This window comes from Sphaeramia orbicularis, chromosome 14 (assembly GCF_902148855.1).
Source record: "Sphaeramia orbicularis chromosome 14, fSphaOr1.1, whole genome shotgun sequence".
Lineage (NCBI taxonomy): Eukaryota > Metazoa > Chordata > Actinopteri > Kurtiformes > Apogonidae > Sphaeramia > Sphaeramia orbicularis.
Genome location: NC_043970.1, coordinates 14,785,862 through 14,810,887, shown reverse-complemented (window position 1 = coordinate 14,810,887; position 25,026 = coordinate 14,785,862). Strand labels below are relative to the sequence as shown.

At 39.0% G+C, this 25,026-nt stretch overlaps 1 protein-coding gene across 2 annotated transcripts in view; it reads left to right on the top strand.

Annotated features, from left to right (window-relative positions):
• The first annotated feature begins 1,260 nt into the window (after positions 1-1,260).
• Positions 1,261-25,026, top strand: part of septin8a (septin 8a) — a 60,324-nt gene continuing 36,558 nt past the window's right edge. The window contains exons 1-4 of one of the 2 annotated variants that reach the window (XM_030154980.1): positions 1,261-1,420; positions 13,294-13,408; positions 13,989-14,184; positions 18,360-18,546. In XM_030154980.1, coding sequence (XP_030010840.1) covers positions 1,391-1,420; positions 13,294-13,408; positions 13,989-14,184; positions 18,360-18,546 — 528 coding nt within the window. In that variant the 5' untranslated portion in view covers positions 1,261-1,390. The remainder of the gene's footprint in view (positions 1,421-13,293; positions 13,409-13,988; positions 14,185-18,359; positions 18,547-25,026) is intronic. The other variant, XM_030154981.1, reaches the window with a different exon arrangement.

Sequence of the window (25,026 nt, the reverse complement as noted above, 5' to 3'; positions counted from 1 at the left end):
ATTATACACATAAAAAAAAAAAGACAGAAATAAAATATGTACCATTCCTACAGTTATCCAGGTGATGAGTGGTGATTTGGTGTTAAAGTCATGATACATTGCTCATTTTATAAGTTTCTGTGAATTTTAGAAAAGGCTGCCATGCTTTATAGAATTTTGCAGTTGATCCTGCTAACGTACATCTCATCTTCTCCATATGTAAAAACCTCATAATGTCTGCGATCCACTGATCATGTGTGGAAGGCGTTTCCTGTTTCCTCCTCAAAAGTATAAGACATCGTGCAAGTAGAGAAGCAAATGCAATAGCATTTAAATAATATTTAGAAATATAAATGTGTATTTCTACTTTTCTAAGTAAAACGTCTGAGCATTCCTTCTAGTTCTGCAACACAATGTGGTAGGTGACTACAGCCTCCACCACAGTTCTTTACTGCTCAGACTACACCAGTAATAGCCAATAGATGTAGTTTGTTGGCTCTGCTATTACAGATACAGCAAGTCTTAACTGTTAGAGTAGTTCAATAATGCAACAAAATATAAGTGTGATGCATGCATATATAGCTATGAATTATTAACCAGTTTTATAAATCTGAAAAAGGAAGCATTTACACTGGTACAATATGTCTGCAGTCCACAAAGAGAATTAAATACATTAATCTTTATCATTGGAGTCCAGTGCACCAGTGCTCTGCTCTGATTGGCTCAGTCCCATTCTAGTGGACTACAATCAATCTGTGACCTCATTAGCTCATTTAAATATTAATGTCTTATCATATATGCAGGTGGATGCCCTGAGGAGACGTGACACACATATTTCTGCCTTCATCCTGTCGCTCTACGATGCAACCCGCTCCTGTCCTGGCTTGCAATGTGAACAGCATGACATTCCTGAGCTGGATGGGAGTGCCTGACAGGCGGCCATATTGGAACGTATCTGTCCCACCCAAAGAGCTCGAGTACAAGCGAGATAGTTATCCTCTTACAACACAGAAGAAGATTACAAATGACTGTTAACAAAAGAAACACCATTCAGCAGTCATTTTAAACAGTCGTGTCAAGAAATTATGATTATAAAAGTGCAACAGTATCAGAAAATCTCAGCTTTTGTGAAAGTTCAGAGGCATCAGTTAACTCTAGCTAGCTTCGCCCGTAACCGCGTCATGCTCGAGCGAACTGAACGCGTCGTAACAGTGAAGCCTCTTGCTCCGTGACTGGTGCCCCCCTCCCTCCCGCTCCAGCTCCAGCTCCAGCTCCTCTCCGTCTTGTGTCCCTCTCCTCCTCTCTGTCAGCTCGGTTAGTAGTTTAGCAGGCTAGTACGGAGAGACGAGGGCTGCTCCCTTTCGCCCCTGCTCAGTCTGCTCAGCACACCAAACACCATACATTCCGCACCATGGCTGCCACGGACGTTGACGTGTTTTCGGTAGGTACAAAAGCCGCCGCTGCTTGTTTTACGGTCATTGTTGTAGCCTTTTAGATAAAAAAAAAAAAACAACAACATTGCTTGCAAGTACGGCCACGGGAATACTCTTGATTGAGATTCGTGAAAAAAAAGTGTTTTGGTGGAAGCTGCTGCGTGTGGGCATGTAGCTAAGCCTCTTTGGAAGCCTGAAATGTGGGCTCACCCGAGATGGTGGAGTGATTTTTATGCTAATAGTCTTTGAGTCAAGGCACATTTATTCGAAACGGACGTTACTGTTTGATATTTAACGTGGTCTCGAGCAGCTTTCCTTAGCATACTTGTTTTTCTGTTCGTTTACGCCTTGCTGAACATATGGGTGCAGCGTATGGCACCCTGAAACTGTTTACTGTGAATGTTATTAAAGTACTGGCTGTAAACACAATTCATTTAACAAGGGTTAAGCTAAATCACATTGTATTCTAGCGAGTACTGTAGCTAGCTAGCAGAAAATTACAATGAAGTAGCTACTATGTGTGCACTTAAGGTCACCATAACTTGTATTCAGGTTTCCATGTGGGTTATTCTTGTTTTTTTTTTAACTACAATATAGCTCTGAAATAATGACATGAACAACTATATGTACTGTTTGTGTCCTAACAATGTGTTGACATGTGGTTTCATTTTAACTTCCTATTCAGGGGTGCAAAATTCAGCCTGTGGTTCACTTTTTTTTTTTTTTGCTCAATAGCATATTTTTTATTCAGGCCATGTCAGTTTTACCAGCAGGATGTGAAACAAGCTATGACTACATGTCTTATAGCCTCTATTTCTTCATAAATTCCAGTAGTAGACAAGTCACATTGCAGTATTAGTTAAGACTGGAATGCATCCAGCATTATTAAAACTGTAGCAAGCCCTGTTGTTAGACAGGTGTGAGCATAATGATGCAATGCACAGTAAAGACTGTAATAATAATAATTTTTATGTCACAGTTCAACATGAGTCTTCAGGCGTTGACAATGCAAAGAAAATGCACGCAGAAAAACAGTAAGATGGTGAGAAGTCAAATGCAGAGGGGAATTAAAAAGAGTGATTAAGTTTTTGGCAGATGCTTCAAGAGATCCTTGCGGTGGTGAATTGGACAGTAAGCAGCAGCTGAGTTGCAGGGATAAAGAGATTAAGAGCACACACTCCGGGCCACTCCTACCACTCACTGGTGCAACACATGTCTGAAGAAAGAAAGGAAAGAAAAGAAGGGATCCTAAAAAAAAGAGTGCAGACGATATTGCACTTCTAGCAGTTCTTGTATTAGGAAGACATCCAAAAGAGGGGGGTGTTGGTTGCAGAGTACGTTGCCAATTGGTGATCTCTAAAATGTCTCTGTCAGAATACAAAATTAGAGGATTGATTACTGGGAAAAAATGCTGAGAATGCAGGGAAACAGCCCAGTGGAAAGACGGTGTGAGCTGCAGCACAGTTGGTGCCTGCCCGCTTGCCTGATTGTCTGACTTCCTGCCTAACTTTGTGAACTAAGTGAGACCATATTGAACAAACTGACATGCTTCCCAGCCCGTTTGTGTAAAAAGGCACGTTGTTAATTATTTGAAGCTATTGATACGGATGTGTGGTTGTCGGCTCATGTCGGTCCCATCTGATGGAGGATGTGTAGCTTTGGGATGACTTTCTAGGCCAAAGTGAGTAGACCCACATAAAACAATCAATGCATCCAACTAACCTACAACTTCTATGGTTTTCACTCATTGATTACCATGTATGCATATAGTGTATGTAACAGGATGTAGTTCACTCAGATGGTTATGTAATGAATTGGGCTATAGCATATTTAGCATGTAGAGTGCTTACTGACCCTGAAGAGCTTTTCCTCTCCCAGGAGGCTTGCATGCATAAAATGAAATTAGCTTTATGAACTGTTTAAAGCCAAGACAAGTGGAATGAGCGATGCACTGTAAAGCAGTAGTGTTGCTTGTTTGTGCAGAGGACAATATTAACTATGCAATGTATTTTAATGTTCTTTGTTTTAACCCCACCATCAGACTATACACATCTCCTGTCAAACCCCAGCTGTAGATCCTTTCCCATGTAGATCATCTGTATGTGTTCAGGTCAGATTTGCAGTTGAGTGCACTTATGGCTGTGTGTCAGCAGCGTTGTTTACTGTATATAGACGATACATGCCAGAACTGCCTGGAGGCAAGCATGTCAAATCCAATATTACAGAAAAATAATCACAGCTGAGCTCCAGCCTCTCTGGTGATGAGTCAATATCCATCTATAGAAAGCGTCCGAGTTTCCCAGAGACAAGCTCGCTGAAACTGTGATGCTTTATGATTAAAATAAACCTCCAGATGATGTTGCCAAAAGCTGAATGCGAACGGTTTTAGGCGGCAGTCTATGTTTTTATGTTGTAATAACATTAATTTTGTTGTTGTTTGAATGAAGAAAGGACATAATGAACAGCTGTGGGAAAAGACCCTAGTAAAGCCACATCACAAATCAAAACTTTGGTCCTGATAAAAGCAGTGAATCCATCAGCTGCCATGACATTTGTTGAAAGTTTGGATCTACATCTAAGTGTCTTAGCCGTAGTATTTAACTCCCTCAGCATGTGATACAGACTGTTTTTTTTTCAGCAGTGTGAACAGTGAAAGGCTTATGGAACTATGGAATTTTTTCAGTTCTTTATAGTTGTGGGAACTGAACTGTGCAGATTAATGAGGCACCTGCAATCTACATGCGCCAAATATTCAGATTTTTTAAAGCCTGTAGTGTAGCCTACATACAAGGGATGTGATGAATAAATGACACAAAAGTATGAAATGCTCCCCCACAGATGCAAAATTGAGACAGTCGTGACACATATTCAATAAAAGGTCTGTAAAGATTCACTCCTGCTCATTGTCTAGAAGTGATGGGTTCAGAATCATCCAAACCAATGTGTGCACTCCGTCTGTCCACTACACTGTATTCTGTTCTTTTGTGTAATTTCAGTTCTGTGTGCTGGTAAGAGGACACCCAGTACAGACTTAATTTTATCCAAATTACATTAGAATTACTCCTCATTATCCTCATTGTACTTGTTTCGTAATGCTGCTACATATTTTTGCTAATTTACGTGTCTTTTTCATGTAAAAATCTAAGATTATCTCTCCTTCTGAATAGAAATGTGGACTTTTTTGGTCATGAATCTCTTCCTGTGTCTTGTCTAGTGGGTTTGTGTACAGCACAACAACACAACACTGATCATAAACAGGGAAAAGGCTGTGTATTGTAAACTGTGTTAATAACCCTAACTGAGACACATATTCCAAATGTGCTACGTGTTTAAAGAATCTTACCTAACCCTGAATAATGCAAATATATTCCATGTCTCCATCAGAAAATGTGGCCATTTTGTAGTCCTGTGTAGTCTTTGTGGCCAGTGCTTAATACAAAGGGAAAACCTGTGGAGAAAACACTCAGATGAATGTAGCTTCTCTCGGTAGGTTGTTAGGGCCGTGCCCCCTCAGTTGTATTTTCTAGAGGCCCATAAAGATGCCTATGCTGTACATCTGTCTTGTAAAATAATTCCTGTCTCCTCTTCCATCTGTCGTCTTTTTTTGCCTTTCCTTTTGGGCACAGATGAGTGATGAGGATGAGCAGTAATGTGGCCCAGGCAATGTTTGTTCACGAGGGTGACGTACAGAGAGAAGAATGATTATGAGATAATGAAAAGAGACAGACCAGTTTCTGTGTGTGTTTGTGGATGCTTGATGCCACACAAATCAACATTTTTATTTTAATAAGTGCAAGTGGCTGCAGGAGAAGTTTTGTAAGAGCACATAATGTTTTTATAAGCAAAGTGAATGTTTGCAGCAGACACTTTAAGGAACAACATTTGATGAAATTTAGAAAACAATAGTGTTGCATTTCTAATCCAAGTATTCCTCTTGTTTTAATCATTTAACACTTTTGCTTACTTAGGACAAGATGTGAAATCTTTGTGCTGTTCATAATTAGCATTAAACCAAACCTCCTGTTACTATTAAAAAGGAATTGGGTTTTAGTCCACATGTGGTGATAGTGTACAAGGCTTTAGGATATGCTTTCAGACAAGACACATTAGTCACTGTTCAGCTCATCTAGGGAGTAATGTATGGGCTGTATGTACATGTTGGTTTAACAGTGAGGTTATCTCAGAGCCTCCTCCCATCATAGCTCTTAGAATGATTGCTTTCCAAACTGCTTGCTCTTTAGCTTGCGACTCCAATTGAAAGTGATTTATCCATATATTTTTATTGCCCATTTTGTAAATGAGTGAGAACAGTAACAACCAATGTCAGATGTCAGTGACGACAGAATAAGGCTGGTGGTAATCAGTACTGATGGTTATGTCATAACTACATTAACGGTTTTTAAAGGAAACTGTTTAGGTACTAATATATCATTGTCACAAAAAGACACGACAATACATGTTACAGTATAAATCTTTAGTTTTATTTTCAGTTCATGTAAACACTCAAAGCAGTTCTACAGCATAAAGTTTAAACCTATTTATTAAAACTTGAATGTGTCCTTTATCATATCTTTTATAAAAATGTATACAGTGATTAAGGAGGAGGAGATTTATTTCTATGATGCTGAAATTTTGGTATGAAATGCCACTAAATGATACAGTACATTAAACCGTTCTCCATAAATGTGTTGAAGTTTGATACCAAACAGACTTGATGTCTTACACATTAACACACATTAACTTTCAGTTAAACAAGGTCAGGATAGTTTTGCAAAGTTATAAAGTCATCATGGTTTGTAAACAGGAAGTTTTTCCTTGCCACTGTCACCAAGTGTTTGCTCCTGGAGGATTCAGTTGGGTATCTGTGAATTGGCTTAAAAGTCTGGTTTAGACCAGCTCTAAATGTAAAGTGTCATGAGATAACTTTTGATATAATGTGGTGCTATATAAATAAAATTTGATTGATTGATCAAAACCAAATGTAGCTTGAAACGGTGACAGTGGAGGATGTGTATCAACTAAAAATGTCAAAAATGTAAAACAGCAAATTCCTGCCTTAACACATATCGACCAAATCTCAACAAAAACTGTGTATTAAATTGTCTTACTATATATCATCAAAATATTATTATCACTTGAACATACAACTGCGCAGTTAAATTTCAGAGGCATTTGAAGGAAAGTGCATGACGGGTATACTCTACAGAGTTTCTTCTACATTTAAGCCAAGCTTGTTCTCAACAAAATGCATGTAGAGTAAATATGTGCAGTTGTTTTCAAAGGCCTTCCCTCTGTGTTTCCTTCAACATTCACATAACACACCTAAGCAGCAGCTGCAGCGGTGTGTGTCTCAGCCTGTCAGGTTGCTGCCGTCTGTCAGGTGGACGATCACTGAGGCAGACACAAGGCAGGTGGAGATTTAGGCCAGAAGGCGAGAACAAGGCTGCACACAAACCACAAGACGGGCAAGAAAGACAGTGGGGAGCAGCTGAGTAATGGAAGGGAGGTTCTCAGGTCATTTAGAGTGTCTCAGTGTTTGGAGGGGTGGCTGCTGAACAGATCATTCTGGTGGTTTATCAGTTAAACTTTGGGTCCTGTTTTTATTTAATGTCCTGTTTGCAGTCACAGCTGATGACAAAGAACTTGGGGAACCTGCTCTTCAAGGCTGAGCTGTATCTTTTTTGTTTTTTACATTTATTATTTAGATGGCTACTAGTTTAGTTTATCCATTTTGAAATGGTGAAGCATCTATTTCTTAGGCTCCAAGGTGTAATCTTTCACCTTTTGAGGCATGGAGATTTATGTATTTTATGATTACAGTGTTCTCTCCACATAGTCTTTACTCGGATAGGTATATTAACGGCCACCAAACTATAATTACTGAGTAATTTCAACAATTTTACCTCAAACCAAACATTTTGCAGTGGGGGAGGATTTACTTTTAACAGAAATAGCAAAGCGACTTACAGCATTTCACAGGTTCTATATTTATGCTTGATCTGCAGCTGAACACAATCTGGACTCATTTTAGATCTGACCTCATGACTTAACAGCACCAGTAAGACCCATTACACAAACTTTCTCAGGTTAAAGCGGACTAATGAAATACTTTGAATTCTGACAGACTCTAAAGAATCATTATACATGGTCTGAAATAAACACTAACATAGTAGCAGTCACTCTAACCCCACAAAGATAAAATATAGCTCTGCGGGAAACACTGGATGATAATAACCAGAAATTCAACAATTCTTGTCTTCCATCGAGATACTGTCCGTTTCGCTCTGCTTGTTTTTGTAGTCATGGTTTTAACAGTATGGAGCTGCAGTTTCAGACCAGGGCTGTTGTACCTGTTGTGGTTCATACATTATGTGTGTGTTTACTGGGTTTAGCTCAATACTCCAAACTACTAGGTTAGCTAATTCATAATGGGCCAGAGTCTTGTCTCCACATTGTGAACAAGCCTAGTGTATACGATTTGTGCCTCATTACACTTTGAGCCACCTGGGGCCCCTCTGTGCAGCCATTTCCTGTTGGCCTGGTGATACGGTGGCCTGGGAACTGCGTTGTTTCCTCACTGTGGGACACTTAACCAGAGGCTTCTCATTCCTCTCATACTTTGTGTTGCTGCTCTTCTCTAAACTAGCATGGAGGGGTGGACACAGAGATGCCTCACAGTTTGTCTAATAACTCTGGATTACCCTGAGCCCTGCATTAGCACATGTGTGTTGTTTTGTAGTTCAATATAGACTTAGAAGCCATTAAGGTCAGTTTCCTCAATTATACACATTCCTACCCACTTGTGCTGCTTCTTTAGGTTGATCCTTAAAGCTCCAGTTTTTTGGTTTTAAGGTGACCTGTTTGTGTAAGTGGAATAAATTTTTAGTGTATAATCACCTGAAAAAAAAAGTACGTTTTCTTTAGCTTAGAATGACCCGTTTAGGGAGCGGCCCCTCCTCCATGGAGTCCACCATGCAGCCCAGAACAGGCAAAACAAAAATACTAGCTCTTGAGAGGGCCTTTCTCTAGTTTTTCGTGATTTTAGTGGCCACTGTAATTTATCACACACTCTCTAGGCAGTGGAAAATGAGGTACAGGCTATTCAGTTGGCCCCCTTCTGTAGCCTCACCACTGGATGCCTCTAAATCATGCGCACTGTTCTTAGAAGATGATACTCACGAGGTTTACAGTCACACTAATATTTCAGAATTATTCAAAATATCCCTTCGTTGTGAATTTGACATAAAATGGCATTTAAGCAACATGAAGCTTTGTGCTGCAGGTTGTGACAAATACCCCATGTTTGTAGTCCACTGGAGCAGAGACAAAGATCCCCCCTGGTAAAGATGCATGCATTCTCCAAAGAAAAGTCCACAATTATGGTCAGACGAATACATACATTATGTTGACTTTAACTATTATGAAAGAGAATATGAACAGGTTTTTTGATAAGCTGACTATATAAGACGGTGTTTAAAGAATTGAAAGAGGGAGGTCATGTTCATCCAGTATAAAACCAGTTTCAGTGGGTGTTTGCATAGCTCCGTGGAAACAGAAGATCTTGTGAAATATATATGTTTTTGCTAGCCATATAAGTAGCTTATTCAGTTTTTTCATCCTTCGTCCTCGCCGCAGGGTATTGTCATCAGTTCACCATCTGTCTGTCTGTCCATCTGTATGTGCAAAAACTTTGGCGTGGACTGAAGGCCAAGGGTTTTCAAGTGCGGGCATGTTATGTTTTATTTTTATAGAAAATTGGCAGAAAAAGAATGTGTGCATGTTTACGTACTTGCTGTTACTCAAGTGTGCATGATGTTGGTAGACCTCATCCACAGCCTCATCTACTTCTTGACATTACAGTTGTTATATTATGTCTCAGCCCAACTGAGTATAGGAATTTAACCCAGAATTATCGTATGAGTCATGAATTTTGTTGTTGTTTTTTTTTTTTTTCTAAACTGGAGAACCTCACCACCGTGGTTTTGGAGAATTTTGGGAATAGCAAAGTTTAAGAGGTCAGAGAAGTCCCTTTACGTCGACCGTGACCCTCTAAAGATCTACTGTTGCACAAAGCCTGTAGCAGCAGGCCTGTGACCTGAAGTGTAAATTCCTTGACCCTTGAAGGTGCTTTTAAGCAAGAAACCTATCCACCAAATCTGTGCAAGAGCATACATGAGCTGTGATGAGCAAGGAAAATGGTCAACTTCTATTTTCAACACCACAGATGAAGGCAGATTGGAATGTATCAGGGTGTTTGTTGGAGAGGGGAGGGTGTGGCTTCTGGTGTTTATCTGAATAACATCACAAATCACAGGGAAGTATCATTGCTGTTGAACGAGATCTGAGTTAACGATGGGTAAAAAAAACGACATCACTTCCTTTCCTCTACATACCAAAGTGCTGAGACACATGATCCTAGGCTCTAACCTCAGTAAGTTTTATTGATTGGAGTTTGTTTTGCTGTGTAAACCTCTAGAGCTGCAACTAATAATAGTTTCATTGTTGATGAATCTTCCTAAAGACTTTCTTAATAAACTGATTAGTTGTGTAGTTGGGAAGCCCGTTTTTGACTTTGTCCATCACTGTGACTAAGACAAAATAAATAAGGTAACAGCTTAGTATGTATCTGAAAATCAGGATATACTTAGTCAAAATAATGACACTGTCTAAATTATGTCATTATTTTGAGATGTGAAATGATTATTGTCAGATACTTAGTATTTTGATGTTTCTGATCACATCTGTGCTCTTACATTGCAGATAAATAATCAGAAAACAGTGAAAAGTACCCATCCAACTATCCCACTAACAGCAGTCCTCTAAAAATATGCTAATTACTCATATGTAATGCTAAGAAAGTGAGAAACTGTCATATTTGTGATGCTACAAACATCAGATATTTTTACATGCTGCTAGAAAATGTATTCAGTTCATTATGAAAATAGCTGTAGCTTATATTTCTGTCAATCAAATCATCATATGCTCCTTCCATTTGTATAAACACAGCTCCATCACAACAGCACGGCAGCTGGAGAAGTGGAAATTCAAGACTTTTTTTCAATATTCTTTCACCTGACTTGCCATTCAACATGTTTTCTTTGCTTTGTTGGGTGTTTTGCACATAAAAACTTTATACTTTACAAACATATTTACATCTGGCACTGATTTCTTTTTTGTGCTGAACATAGGTGGCAGTGTAATAAATCGACTGGGTGCTGCTGCTTGGCTCAGCTTTGTCGAGTTCAGCTCCTGTCAGATTACTCCAGAGGTGTTGCCTGACATTAAGTCCACTCTCTTCCTTTTGCTCCTAACGTGTATACATGCACTCTGAGCTTTCATCACCCGCTGCTCATTCTTTTTTCGACCTCATCTGCTGTGTATGCGGAGCCTTCACCTCTCGGTCGGGTTGCGTTCAGCTGAGTTCTGCGCTGCCTCTGTTCTGTGACATCAGCCTTCAAATATGCAGCCGTCGTGGCTCAGCCAGACGAGCTCGGGTGGCCCCATTCATCTTAAGGTGCTGTCTGCTCCCCTTCTTCTGTACAACTCCAGCATACTTTGTCTCCTCTTGTCACTGATGGTCTCTCGCTTCGGAGACGGACTAGATAAGGAGGATCAAAGGTGAAAGTGTTTATAACGAGTCATTTTATCAGCCTGTCTGTAGTGTGTCATATTTCTGGAATATTTTAGGATCTTCCACACTTAAATGATTAAAGAGTGGCAGTATGTGTCTGATACCTATTGTAGCAGTGATGCAGGACATTATTCATGTATTTTTAAAAATATTTATGTGTATTTAGTACTAACTTGTAGCACGAAGAATTCAAGTATGTCCACCAGTAGACATTTAACAATACCATATCCTGGGCAGGATCTGTCCTTTAGCGTGCTATGTAGCATATCTGAGGCATCTTGATATTATCATTCCTGTGGAATCTTGCAAATCCAGTAGCTTCACCATATATGTGCATAAAATAGTTTGGTAACCACCACAGAAGAAGTGAACAACAAAGAATAGAAATTGTGCAAACAGAGCATTATATTCTCACAGTTTTTCATCAACTTTTTGATTAAATGAAAGATTAGCAAAGTACTCCAGACAAGGACAAGTCTTTTTTTTTTCTTTATCTGAAACAGAAATTAGCGTGGTTTTTTGATTGCACTGAATGAAATGTGGCATTTATTTGCTCTTGTTAACAGTAAAACCTATCACACTTAAATTATTGTTCTGATTTTGAACCTTGAAGCCTCTGTTTTGAATGAACGCTAGTTGTATTGTTTTGAGTGCTTTGTATATGTTTTGTCTCATGTGAGGCAGCTGTCCTTGTTTCAAATAAAAGAAGATAATGAAATGTGAAGCTTAGTATAGTTATTTTAATCCTCCTCTTTACTGAGTTTACAGTTATGATTAGGAGTATGACAAAATATCAATTTGGTGAACTACTGTGATATTTAATCTTACGATGGATGACTGATGCGCTCTCACAGTGTATTATTAAAAAAAAAGTAAAATATAGCCGCTATAAACTTCTTTCATTGTTCCACCTTAGTGAGTCAAGTCACCATTTTACATGTCACCCAGGGGGCACTTCTTGCACGAGTGACTGAAAATTGGGCCGCAGTCACAGAAGAAGAAAAACAAACAACGGCGCTAATAAGGCGAACTCGAGCAGTGCAGTAAAACTGAAAGATGCACCAGCATCGTTTAAATCAAAAGCGTGGAATCACTTTGGCTTTTATAGTGTGGATGGGACAAAGCTGGATAAGGACTTTGCAGTATGTAAGAACTGTCTCGCAAAAATACGATCCATGGGCGGCACGACAAACATGCACACTGAAGAGACATGAGATGTCCTATTTTCTGAATGTGTTTAAATTGAGACTGATCTCAATAAATGGTGTTGCATGTCACTCCAGTTCTTTTGTAATTTGGCGTGCTGTATGTATGCATTCTTGACCTTTTTGTGTGTTATTCAATGCCATTTGATGGTGTGACAGTGTACGCCAAGATCTCTGGTTCACATGACCGTAACCCTAACCTTCAGTGCGTGGTATTTGACGCATCGATTCAGGTTGGACAGGGGGCTACTAACACCGTGAACATACACGTGGAAAGCTTCTAATGCATACAGATAACACGCCAATTAGAAGTGGTATATTTACGTGAGTCATGATATCATGTTTAAAATAGTGTCACTGGTTGTCAGACACTTAAAAAAAAAAATCCTGTTTACAGTTATGTTGCACTAAAACAGTGTAATTTTTTTGCACTATTGATGTTTGTACTCTGCTTAAATTATGCTGCAAAATATGAACGATGAAATTTTTTTTGTTTGCTTGTTTTTGTTTCACCCCTATAAACACACGGATATATAGTAGGTTATTATGAGCAATATATCTAATATTATTATTATTATTATCGTTAATATTATCAAGATATTATCGTGATTGTGAGCCGTGTATCGTATCAGGAGATACTCTGAGATTCCCAGCCCTAGTTGTGACACAACTGCAGTGAGAGAAGATTGTTTTTAGTTTGAAATATTATATTCATTTACTCTCATTACTTGTTCTGTTGTGGGTACTATGTTCATTACTGAGGTAATAGAAAGAAATGACCTTTATATGTGATTAAGTCACAATTATTCAATAGTGTGAAAATATCCTCAGTTTCTCATCCATGTGAAGGATTATTCTTGAAGCTGATCCTCACTGAAGGTCCTGATTACCCAGCTCTTAATGACAGGCAATGGGCTTTACATCTGCAGGATATACGGTTTTGCATAGGAATGTGACACATCCCTTTCTGCTTCTAATGACTTTTCAGTGTGGTTTGGCACATGACGGCACACTTTTAGTGTTTCATGTTGTTTGTGTCTTTCAGAATGAAGAGAAGCGTAACCTGAGTTTAGGTGGCCATGTTGGATTTGACAGCCTCCCTGACCAGCTGGTCAGTAAATCGGTCACACAGGGATTTTGTTTTAACATCCTCTGTGTAGGTGAGTATCAAACTACAGCACCTAAGCTGAAGAAACAGGACAAACTCTGCTAAAAGATAACACATTAACTGAAACAGACAGTATTTTGTCTGGAAATTAGATTTTGGTATGTTACTATTATTCTCAAAATTTGAATTGTGTGGTGACTTCCTCTGTTGGCAAATTTGTTTTTCCTTAATCTTCTATTTGTATTGTATATACAGATATAGGTCTGTTGTTCAATACAGGTCCACAATTATGCAAGACCAGATTTTCAGTCAAAAGACAACTGCACAAAAAGCCATCGCAGCACTTACACCCTCCACAAACCCAGGGAAACCCTGGCTATTGACAACTCACAGGAATGTAATGTTCTAGCTTTCTCAACGCTTGATTTGTTTTCCTCAAAACACCATGTTCAACAAATCAGCGGCATCACATTGTTCCTGACATGAAAGAAACGCACAGGCCTACTAGTTGTGTAGCGGCAATAAAAAGCCTTGTCTGAAAGCTGATGAATTACTCCCCGGTGACTGAGCTACTTAACACTCTCTTTCTTTCGCTGCTCCTGCCTCCTCTCTGTAAAATCTCCAATCCACAGGGGAGACTGGGATTGGCAAGTCCACGTTAATGAACACGCTCTTCAACACCATGTTTGAGAATGAAGAGGCGAGCCATTACCAGAACGGTGTGTACCTGCGGCCGCGGACGTACGACCTGCAGGAAAGCAACGTCCACCTCAAACTGACGATCGTCGACACAGTTGGGTTCGGTGATCAGATCAACAAAGAAGACAGGTAAAGATGTGGAAACACAATACTATCACTCATGATTGGAGGAGATTCCTGGAAAATTTGCAGGTCAGATAATGGTTAGATGTTGGAATACTCTGACAGGGCACTTCCATCTTTTCTCAAGTCTCTGGATGCACATAGACGTAAACAAAACAAGCAAACACCAACTGATAGGTGAATGCTTGGTGCTGAAGTGTTTCACAGTTTATTAAATTTGATATTAAGATGAACAGTTATTACACAGAATTAGTTTAATTGTTTAAAATCAGTGTATTTTGGAGTTTTCTTGGATTTTTTTGGTGTTAAGATAGACAGGTTTAGGAAACTAAGGTTGATTGAGAAATGTAAAAGTATTGAGTGTAAATGTAAATCTGGTTAAATGTAAAACATATCTGGGTTATTGAGACAGAAAACAGTTGAAACTCATGATAGCATGTAAGCTAGATATCTAAAAAGGACCTGTTTTGTGGACTTTTGATATTAGGGCCTTGAACTGATTTAACAGACTACATATTACAGTATTTTTAAGCCCCCCCATCCCCCAACAATGTATTGTTTACTGCGCTCATTGTACAGTCTGATAAGTGGCACTGATTTTATTTTCCCATGTGGCAAATCCCATGTATCTGGCACTAGGAGCTGGTGGGTAGAACATGTGCTTCAGTCTATTTTCCATTTGACTTAAGAGTCGATTTTCCTGTCAGTTTTTATCCAAACCCAACTTTCTGTTTGGGAGATGACAACGCCCAAATCAGGTCCATGTTGCCATTGGTTACAAATGAGAGAAACAGGCTCAAACTAATATCAGTCCAGATTTCTGCATATTTTTCTCTCCTCATTCGAACACAAATAGGACGAGGCAGGACGGCACTGAAGAGGAAATGGTACATTTAGAAAAAAAAAAAATTCAGTTGTAGAACGGAGTGTTCTTGTTGTGACCTAGTCAGCACGCAGCACTCTCACGCCCTTTGATAGCAGCTTTTCTCTGAAGGCCGTAGAAAACCAAGATGCCGCAGGACAGAGCCTGCTGCAGACTGTAAATGCACACAGAGAGTTTCAAAAGGTCAGAGTTGGTGCATTTCACAGAGAAGACTACAGATAGAAGTGAATGGAGATGACAGATGTCTGTAAACATGGTGTTGGCTGAGCTTGTACAATAGATATTTTGATTTAACTCTCATACTGAGCTCCAATATTTTAGTGTGGGATGGCTTGGCGTGGATACTTTAATTTGCAGTCTAATGGTTTGGTGCATGAATTAGTCTTACAACCAGTAAATGAGTTTGCATTTTGTGCTTCAGAGTCCCTCATCTTGAAGGTAATGGGGATTTTTGTTGAGATGCCTGAAAGAAGTGCCCCTAGTTAACACAAGCCTAACAGAATTTCATTTTTAGTCCCCAAGTTACCTAAATGACTTGTGAATTTTTAAGGTCTTTGTGTCTTAAAAATGTCTAGATAAGACTACAGATGTTGTCAGGGATAATAAATGTAGATTGTCGGCGGATCCTGATAAAGTCTTAAATGTGACTGTTCTGATTCACACTTAAAGGCCTTAAAATTCCACAGACACAATAAATGATACAGATATAATTTGCTTTGTCATTATTAAGAATTTGTCAAATTTGTAATTAGTGTTGATAGTTTTACGATGATGGAAATGTAAATGAGTGGTCCCATCAACAGTCATTCAGGGGTGGAGGGGTTCAAGTATGAACTTTAGCAGCTTGATGGCAGTAATAGAAACATTAATCATGAAGAAATAGAAATTTAACATTGGCTGGATTGAAGTACGGTTGAGGCTCATTCAAGGAAATTACTATGACTCACTGTTATTTATACAAATGTAAGGTCTTAAATTTGGAAAACATCTTAAAAAGTCATAATTTTAGCTTGCTTTGTAAATCATTTTCAAGAATTTGTCAAATTTGTAAGAAGTGTTGATCATTTTAGCATGACTGAGATGTGAATGAGTGGTCCCACCAACAGTCATTCATGGGTGGAGGGGTTCAGGTATGAACTTTAGCAGCTTGATAATAGTAATAGAAACGTTAATCATGAAGAAACAGAAATGTAACAGCTGGACTGAAATATAGTTAAGGCCTGTTCAAGGAAATAACTATGACTGTTATTTATATGAATGTAAGGTCTTAAATTTGAAAAACCTCTTAAAAAGTCATCATTCTGGCTTCCTCAGACCTGCAGATACCCTGTAAACACTGTCACACCAAACACTGAAACTCACTCACAAATTATAAGTTGGAAGCTCAGTGGTGATGTTGAAGTCAACCATTTAACCTTTTGGTGGTTTGTATTTATGTTTCAAAAACTATAACTCATTTTACTTATGAGGTCCACCTTGATGGAAAAAAAACATGATTATCATAAACTTTTCCATGGAGCTTATTTCCTGCAATGATCCCAAAAGCCAATGGAAAAATCCCAGTATATTTCTTGTCGAGGGAACCTTTCATTTCCTTAAGGTCATTACCAGAGAAATATGTGACCGTTTCTTGTATATATTACTTGGTGTGACAGGGTCTCACAATCTACTCATTTATCAAACAAAGATTTTCTGTGGCTGGCCATCAAAATAAACTTCTTTCAGTTTACATCAATTAAAAATGTAACTGACTTTGGGGCTTTCTTTTTTTTTTTTGTGGGGATTTCCGTTTTCCACACAGAAACAGCTGGCCATCAAATGCAAAGATATGTCTCTTTGTACCCATGAAATTGCTTTTGGGATTTGTTTTCTCTTGCAGGCTCAGATTATGTTCTATTTCTGACGGTAAAATAGGCACATTAGTGGAAACTTCGTGCCAGCTGTAGACTCCATGGATCACTTTTACATTGGCAGTTGCTTTGAAGAGCTGGTGGTCCTGTGAATGATGTATGTGATATATCATGTGTGTGGGGGTGCGTTTGGCGCGTCTGCGAAACACATTTGCGGGTGGTTCTCGCTAGCGAGAGCAGAGGGAAATGTCAAAACGGAGGTGACAAGAGCTGAGAGCGACAAAGTTGAGGAAGGTTTTGTACATCAGTGTAGCTACATAACATGAGAAGTGCACATGTTTGGGGAATTCAGGAATGTCTGTTCGCAATATATTGTTGGAAAAAAAATGTGCAGTCACTTCTGCATCCATGGTGACTAATGAACTGCAGAGCATGTCACATCTCAAACTGCCTTTCATGTGAGTAGTATGTTTTAGTATGTGACTGAACTGTAACGGTATTGTTCTAATCTGATCTGAACTAAATGAACAAACGGCGCAGATGAAAATGAACTGCTCCAAAGCGTGTGTGAATGTAACCTAAAACACTCTCACGATCCAGACACATTATCTGATTGTTTGAGGGACGCACTCATTCGAACCGCATGCAAACACAAGCTGTGCTGCTGTGCAACCAAACGTCAGTCATTTTAATCCTGAACACCTAATGTATTCTGTTGTAGTTACTGTTCTGAGCAAAGGGGGTTCATAGAGCTGTGTAGTTCTCCAGTACAAATATGTTATGGTGCACCCTGATGGGAAAACTTCAAATCTAGCTCTATGAAGCATAATGGGCTGCCTTTATTGCAGATGTTTGTGTTTCTGTGGGATGACTTATCATGTATTTTTGATCGAGGTACTGGCAAGTTTGACTAATCTGCTCCCAAAGTGAAGCAGAAAGCATGTTGTTGTCCTTGAGTAATGGTTCTTGTCAGGGTTGGTCTGATGTGTGTGTATTGAAAAGAACATTTTTTGAGAAAGAATTCCTGCTACCTGGTCTTATTCATTCAAATATGCAAAGTGCCCAAGACCAAATACTGAAAGAACAACCGAAAAAAGCACAATTAAAATAATTTTTACTGGTGGTGCTCTAGGTTCCAGAGGGCTTCATGGAAATGTAAAAGAGGGCAGGATGTTTTGCATCCACTGTGTTCTGTTTCAACCGAAAGTCTCATAAGCTGAACACAAATCTCACGCAGCACCAGTTTGTACTGTTCTAAGCTCAGATCTTGGCATACAGTCAGATCAGGCAGTCACTGAAAACATAACTGTCTCAGCTCATTTCCCCAGTGATAAAGTCCATATTTCCTATTGTATTAATTACTTATGCTTGAATAAGAACACAAGTATTTGCGCCATAGTCACCCCCATATGGTTTAATCCTAAGTGACTCTGTAACTCTCTCCACAGTTACAAGCCCATTGTTGACTACATCGACACTCAGTTCGAAAACTATCTGCAGGAAGAGCTGAAAATCAAGCGCTCGCTGTTTAACTACCATGACACCAGGATCCACATCTGCCTTTACTTCATCGCCCCGACCGGACACTCACTGAAGTCTCTGGACCTCGTCACAATGAAAAAACTGGACAGCAAGGTACACCCAAACAGATTTCCCTTTATCCATGCACACTTTGTATTCTGTTGTCTTTCCCTTGGGCAAAGCGCACACTCGCGGTCCTCCACTATTGTTTGTGAATGAGTATCAGTGTCTCTGAAACCTAAGCTCTCGTTCGCTGGGCCTGGTGTGCTTTTCACTAACATGCAGATCTCAGCTCTGTCTGACAGGGTGTGGACTTTTCCAGTGCCCTGAAGGAGTCGCACTAAAAAATCCATCCTATAGGATTTCAAGAAAAGGTCATGTGACATTTTTTTTTTTAAAGTTATTTGTCTTCTTTAGTGGAAAAATGACAGGGTTTATAGGTAAAACTGTTAAAACTTGGCTTATATGAACAGTTTTTAATAGTTATGTTGCAGGATATTGTGCAATTTCATAGGTGAAAATGGAGGTTTACTGTGTGCAGGTTTTTTGTTGATGAACATCTTACTGGTACTGAAATTAGAACTGATATTTACAATGTTAGACACACATGGCAGATTGAGTAATTCAGCTGTTTTGCTAAGTTTTGCGGTAATTTGAGGAACATTTAAGAACTTTGTACCAAAAAACAGTATCGGCAATCACATCTAACAAAAAACGGACTGGAAAATGTTCACCAGCGACCTGGCACACAGATCTATTCAAATGCAAACATTGAGAAATAAGAACATTATTCGGTGTCAAAACACAGTCTTTGATTTACTCAGGAAAAATTCTTAGATTTGATAACAAGAATGTTTTGTTTAATTTCTAAGCACACATTCATGAGCACCTCTCCTCTGCATTTTGAGTTGTTTTGGTGAAGCAATCATTAATAATTGTTTTTGTTTTGACATCAAGGAAGTTGGGATGAGTAAAGGAATCTGGAAAATCCCACTCGATGTTACCTCAGCAAAAGAGCATGAGCACATCTTTAAGTCTAGGTTTCAGTGTTCTCCTATTTGAATCCCAATCAGAACACTGGTATGTACTTGACTGTATTGGCAGCAAATTTTCAAGTGGGTTAATTTTTCAATAATTTTAAAGATGTTCAGCAGTTTTAAATAAAAGGGATATTTCATAGTTCTTCAGTTAATTTGTAGTTATCTAATTGAATATTAGAATAATACAAAAATAGTGAAAAATTTACAATGCAAGTGGTAATAATTAGGCCCTCGATCATGCTCCTCCAATTGTGTGGGTTTTGTTTTGGCCATGTAGATATGTTCAGTTCTGGCCTTCATTTTCAGTTCAATAGTCTCGTTAAATTTGCAAGTAGCAAATTCCTGTTTCCTGTTTCATGGCAAATCATCCAAATGCATTGCATTAATGTAGCAGTAGCCTGATTTTGACATGTGGATGTGTTCAGGATAGGTCTGTGACTAAGCATGAAAAATTTGCGCAAGATGAGCTAATGCATCACTGAGTTATAACAATTTTCTATTTGACAAATTTGCCACAGCAACCGCATCAAAGTTTTATGTAACATTTTAATGACTTTATCATAAACATATGTTTTAAACATGGGCGACGAGTCTATTAAAATATAATTTGTGTAAATTGTGGTAGTTCACATAAGATTCAAAATGGCAGAATGGAAGGTCTTAGACATGTGTTCTAAATTTTGCACATGTAATTGAAACTTGCCACTCAGAGGTGTAGTGTTACTAGTGTGTAGTGTAGCCAATTTATCCCATTCATTCATGCATTCAGTGAATTATAAAAGTGTTCACCATACCGGGTGTTTGTGCCAGTTTTTGAACGCATTTACATCCACTAAAATTACACTTGTTTTCTCACAAGAAGGAACAATAATAAGCTCAGCAGAAAAAACAGCCTTCATCCACCCTACATGTGGCTCAGGTCTTAATAATAGTTGATGTACTGAGTCCTGAAACTCAGCCCCTTTTCCTGCAAAGCAGTGATGATCATACTGAGCTTTGACTGTTTACACAATTTCAGATCAACTCACAGACTCTGCAGCTGTATAGAGATCGACAGTCACGCTGAGACCCTCATTGATTTGTGGATTTTTCATTGCTCTTGCTGGAGTATTCTCACATAGATTATTGGCCCGTGGGTTTTGTGTTTTGCCGTACATCCACAGAGTGCAGCTCAGTGGGCAAACCGTCAGTGGCTTGGCCTCAATTAGACAGCTGGTGGAAAAAAAACCATCACAACAGCACTTGAAGCGTGAAGGGGGGGGGGGGCAGAGACTGTGAGAGTTGGCTACTGGCAAGGACAGAATGTCACAAAGGGCAAATATGTACATTTTTAGGGTCTAACCACCAACAGCTAAAGCCTAAAGTTTTATTGGTCAGTCACATATATATATAGTCGTAGTATTTTTCCCACTCCCACAACTTTAGGATGCATTAGAGTTTTTTCCTTCTTTTTGTTTTTTTATGTTATAATTCTTTGGCATCAGTTTCTCCTCTGTGTAAACTAAGTATTTTGTTGGGAAAGAAGGTAAAAAATTATTTTGTAGTCATGACATACAGTATTTATACATGTCACTTCTTCTTGAAACATGAATGAATCAAATATGTTTACGTTTTGATAAAATACTGACAGATGCTCATTGTCTTACACAGAGCTTAAACCCTCAGTGGTTTGAGATCCTAAATCATGGTTTCAGAGTGTGGAAAGTGTGGAATTTAAGAGAGCAGAAGAGTCATCAAAACACACTGAAGGCCAAAAGAGAGGAAGCAAAGGTGCGAAAGTGCAAAATGTGTGCGTGCTCAGCTTGTTTGACTTGAGGGGAAGAGCAGAGGGGAAGACTGTGAGTTTTATTTACTGTTAAATGTTGTGAAGGTGTGAAATGTTTCACTGACTAACAAACATCTACATTTCACTCTAGACGGCTAATATCTGCAATCCCTGAAACGGAAAACTGAACGGAGGCGTCAAATACTCATTGTTTACATCAACTATAACCTATGTTTTCCAGATTTAGTTACATTAAACCACTCTAATTGATTTTAAGAGTCTTGAAACCTGGAGTTCTGCTCACGGTCCACACAGTATTTCAGTTTTTACCACAGGAATAACAAAGTGTCTGTTTTAGTCCTGTTGGTGTCCACTGGATCTATGATAATACGTACATGTAGAATAAAGCAGATGGTCAGCTTCTTTTCAAAACCTGCTGGTTTACCTCCACCAACTGTCAACGCACACACTTTTGCCAAATATCTTTTGATACTATTCAAAGAAATGACCAAATACCCCATCTAACTTGGGGACAGTTACTACTTTTTTGAGGAGTAGACAGTGTCCTCTAAATTAGAACAGGGAGTCTTTATAAGGTAGCGACAAACCTAGAAACTTGGAATTGATTTCAAGAAATTTAATAATTGTGATTTCAGTTCATCCATCCACGTGCATCTCCAACACTAAGGGTGATAACAGAAGGACAGGAAATAAAGATGAAGTCCCTTTTGAGCAAAACTGGACAGGAAACCTGGACCGACAGTACAAGAGAACTTAAACATAGAGAGGGCTGAGATCCAGATCCAGGACGTTCTTAGTTTGAGGTGACTGTGTCGACTGCTGAGCCGCTGTGCCGTCTTTACCAGCCAACAGAGTGATCAAAAGCTGGCACCCCATGTTTGCCAACTGTCTGCTGATATCATCCAAACCACAACAGCACACAGCCAACTCGCCCCACCCCCCACCTGAAACAAAGTCTCTTCACCTAAGCTCAGTGTACACATAGGTCCTGGCCAGACCTACAAGGGCGCTGATACAGGTTTTGTGCATTTGGAATATAAAACTACAAAATCCCTCTAGTGTTGGCTGTAGGCTGTAATTTGAAGGTTTTATCCCAGTTTTAACAGCTTAAAATCAGGCTACATTTAGATGGTAACGATCTGAACCGAAAATGCAAAAGTGGTGTTGCGTTCTCATTCTTAATTCTGTGTTTGGGGGAAAAATCTGCATGCAGACGGACACGCAAAAGTGTGTGAAATTTTCTATTTATCAATGTAGTGTGCACGCCGGGTGGCATCCCCACCACCAAGACCAACCGCCTGTGTAGAACCTTTCTACTTCCCTTCCTGTGCTCCCCTAGCACGAAATAGGTACAATCACAAAACAGGAAACAGAACATGGCGCACAAAAACTGACAATTTTGTCTGGACAGACAAAATGTGGAGCTATTGCTTAACACCATGTTAGATTAAAACAAATAATCCGACATGTTATTTTCCTGTAGTGGCGCGTGCCTGTAATGTAAACTCTACCCGACAAGAAAATGCAGATTTACGTTTTCAGCCCTTTAGACGGTGACACAAGAGTGGAGTATTTTTAAGATTTCCACTCTGGAAGGTGGTTTCACTTTTTTGCATTTTCAACCCCCAAAAACACTGTTGCCATCTAAACGAAAGACACATCTGATAAAATATTTTGTCTTTTTCACCCAAGAGCATTGCCGTGTAAACTGGGCCTCAGGTGGACAACTTACGGCTCAGCTTAGTCACAGATACTTGTTCATTATCCCCTCATTCATTTATAAGTGGTAAGGTATTAGGAGTGAGATTCACACTCTCATGGTACATTGGCCATGGTAAAAATAGCAATTCTGTTATAGCTGATGCATTCTTTTGTAATGTATCACAGAAAGTAAAAAAGAAACAGTTTTATGTAGTTATTCACTACTCAGTGGTTTCAGTTTCACAGAATTAGCCAGAACAGGTAATAATAATAATAGCTTCATTTATATAGCACCTTTTAAAAACAAAGTTTACAAAGTGCTTTGACAAACAAGTAAAGGGCACAACAGCAAGATACAAGATGTAAGTAAAAACACTGAAATAGAAGCAACATAATAGGAGAGATGTGTACAACAATGCAGAAACAAGACACTTCGAATAGATTAAATGAATCGGAATAAGGAGAGCAGGGGTAATGTAACATGATGCTGTTAAATCAATGCAAAAGTAGAGGCGTGAGATAAAACAACATCATGTATGAGAATATAAACCAACAATCAAACAGGATAAGATTCAAATTTAAAAAAAAAAAAAAATTAAATTTAAAATTAAAAGGGACAAACATCACATAAAAGCAAGTCTATAAAAGTGTGTTTTAAGAAGTGACTTAAAAGATGCCACTGATTCCGCAAGCCTTATCTCCTCGGGCAGGCTGTTCCAAAGTCGAGGGGCCCTGATGGAAAAGGCCCGGTCACCCTTAGATTTAAGCCTCGACTTTGGAACAGCCAGGAGCCCTCTGCCCGAGGATCTCAGGCTCCGTGCTGGCTCGTGACTTAGTGACGTATAAATAGCAGAATGCCTGCATTAATATACACATTGATATTTGATGCCATAATGATACAGTATCATACGATCCAATATATTCCTGTGTCAATATTTTGTCTTCATCCTAGATAATCCAAAACAACTCATCATAGAGATGGGAACAGGTGTGGCCATGCACACGCAGCCAGAGAATGTTGAAGGTGTTAAAAAGAACAATGTTGGCAGGCAAAATGATTTACACGACCTTGAGTGGAACGATACATGAAACCACTAAGTTTAAGCCAAAGTGGGTGGCAACGACACACGTTCCTGACCTTAGCGGCCTCATCCCAGTGATCTTTTCCACTATGGGTAAAATGACCATAGTGTTACCGGAAACAGGTCTGTGTAAAATTAGTGTTCAGTCTCATTTTCCTTTTCTTTTTTTGTTTTAATACAGAGGGAAACGTACAGTGTTTACATATAAACCTTTATCTGGAAACTGAAGATAAATTGAGTCACTCTGTCTGCCAGATAGTCCTGTCAAATGAAACACCAGGGAAACAGACCAGAAACAGTTTTTCCCTCACTCTGTTTTTTTTTTTTTTTTTTTTTTTTTTGCTGTCAAGGCAAGACAATGGTGTTTTTCTTGTCAAATGGGGTACAAGTCACCCCTCCCTACAGTGGATGGTTGAAGGCCCAGGAGAGTGGTGTGGTTTGTGGTGGGTGGAAGCAGGAAGAGAGATAACAGTCAGCAGAAGGAGGTGGTGTTTTTTTTTTTTTTTTGGTTTAAATGAACTTACTATTGAATGGAGGGAAATCATCAGCAGTTATTTGTCTTTCTAATGGTATGATGTATATATTGAGTTTGAAGATGTCCTAAATGAATTAAAGAGAGTTTGACATTTTCTACTCATTATTGAGTGTTTACAGTTGTGGGTCAGATTTTAAAGTGCAATGTGATCTTATAGCCTTAGGTGTAATAAACTTCGAATTGTTATTTATACTTACAGTTCATGTTGGTAGTAATGATGATGTTGTCAAGTAACTGGGGATCATGGGACTCATTGTTTTGACAGCTAATGGGGATGAAAATCTGCCTGAAGGTGAATGTTTTAATTTTGTATTCACATTACAGTGGTAGTGTGATGTATATTCATACCGTATACTATCATTCTCACAAATGAAAATTTAATGCTAACATTCAAGTCAGTGAAAGCAACATGACATCATTAATCAGCAACAGTGAAATGAAATGGCTGTT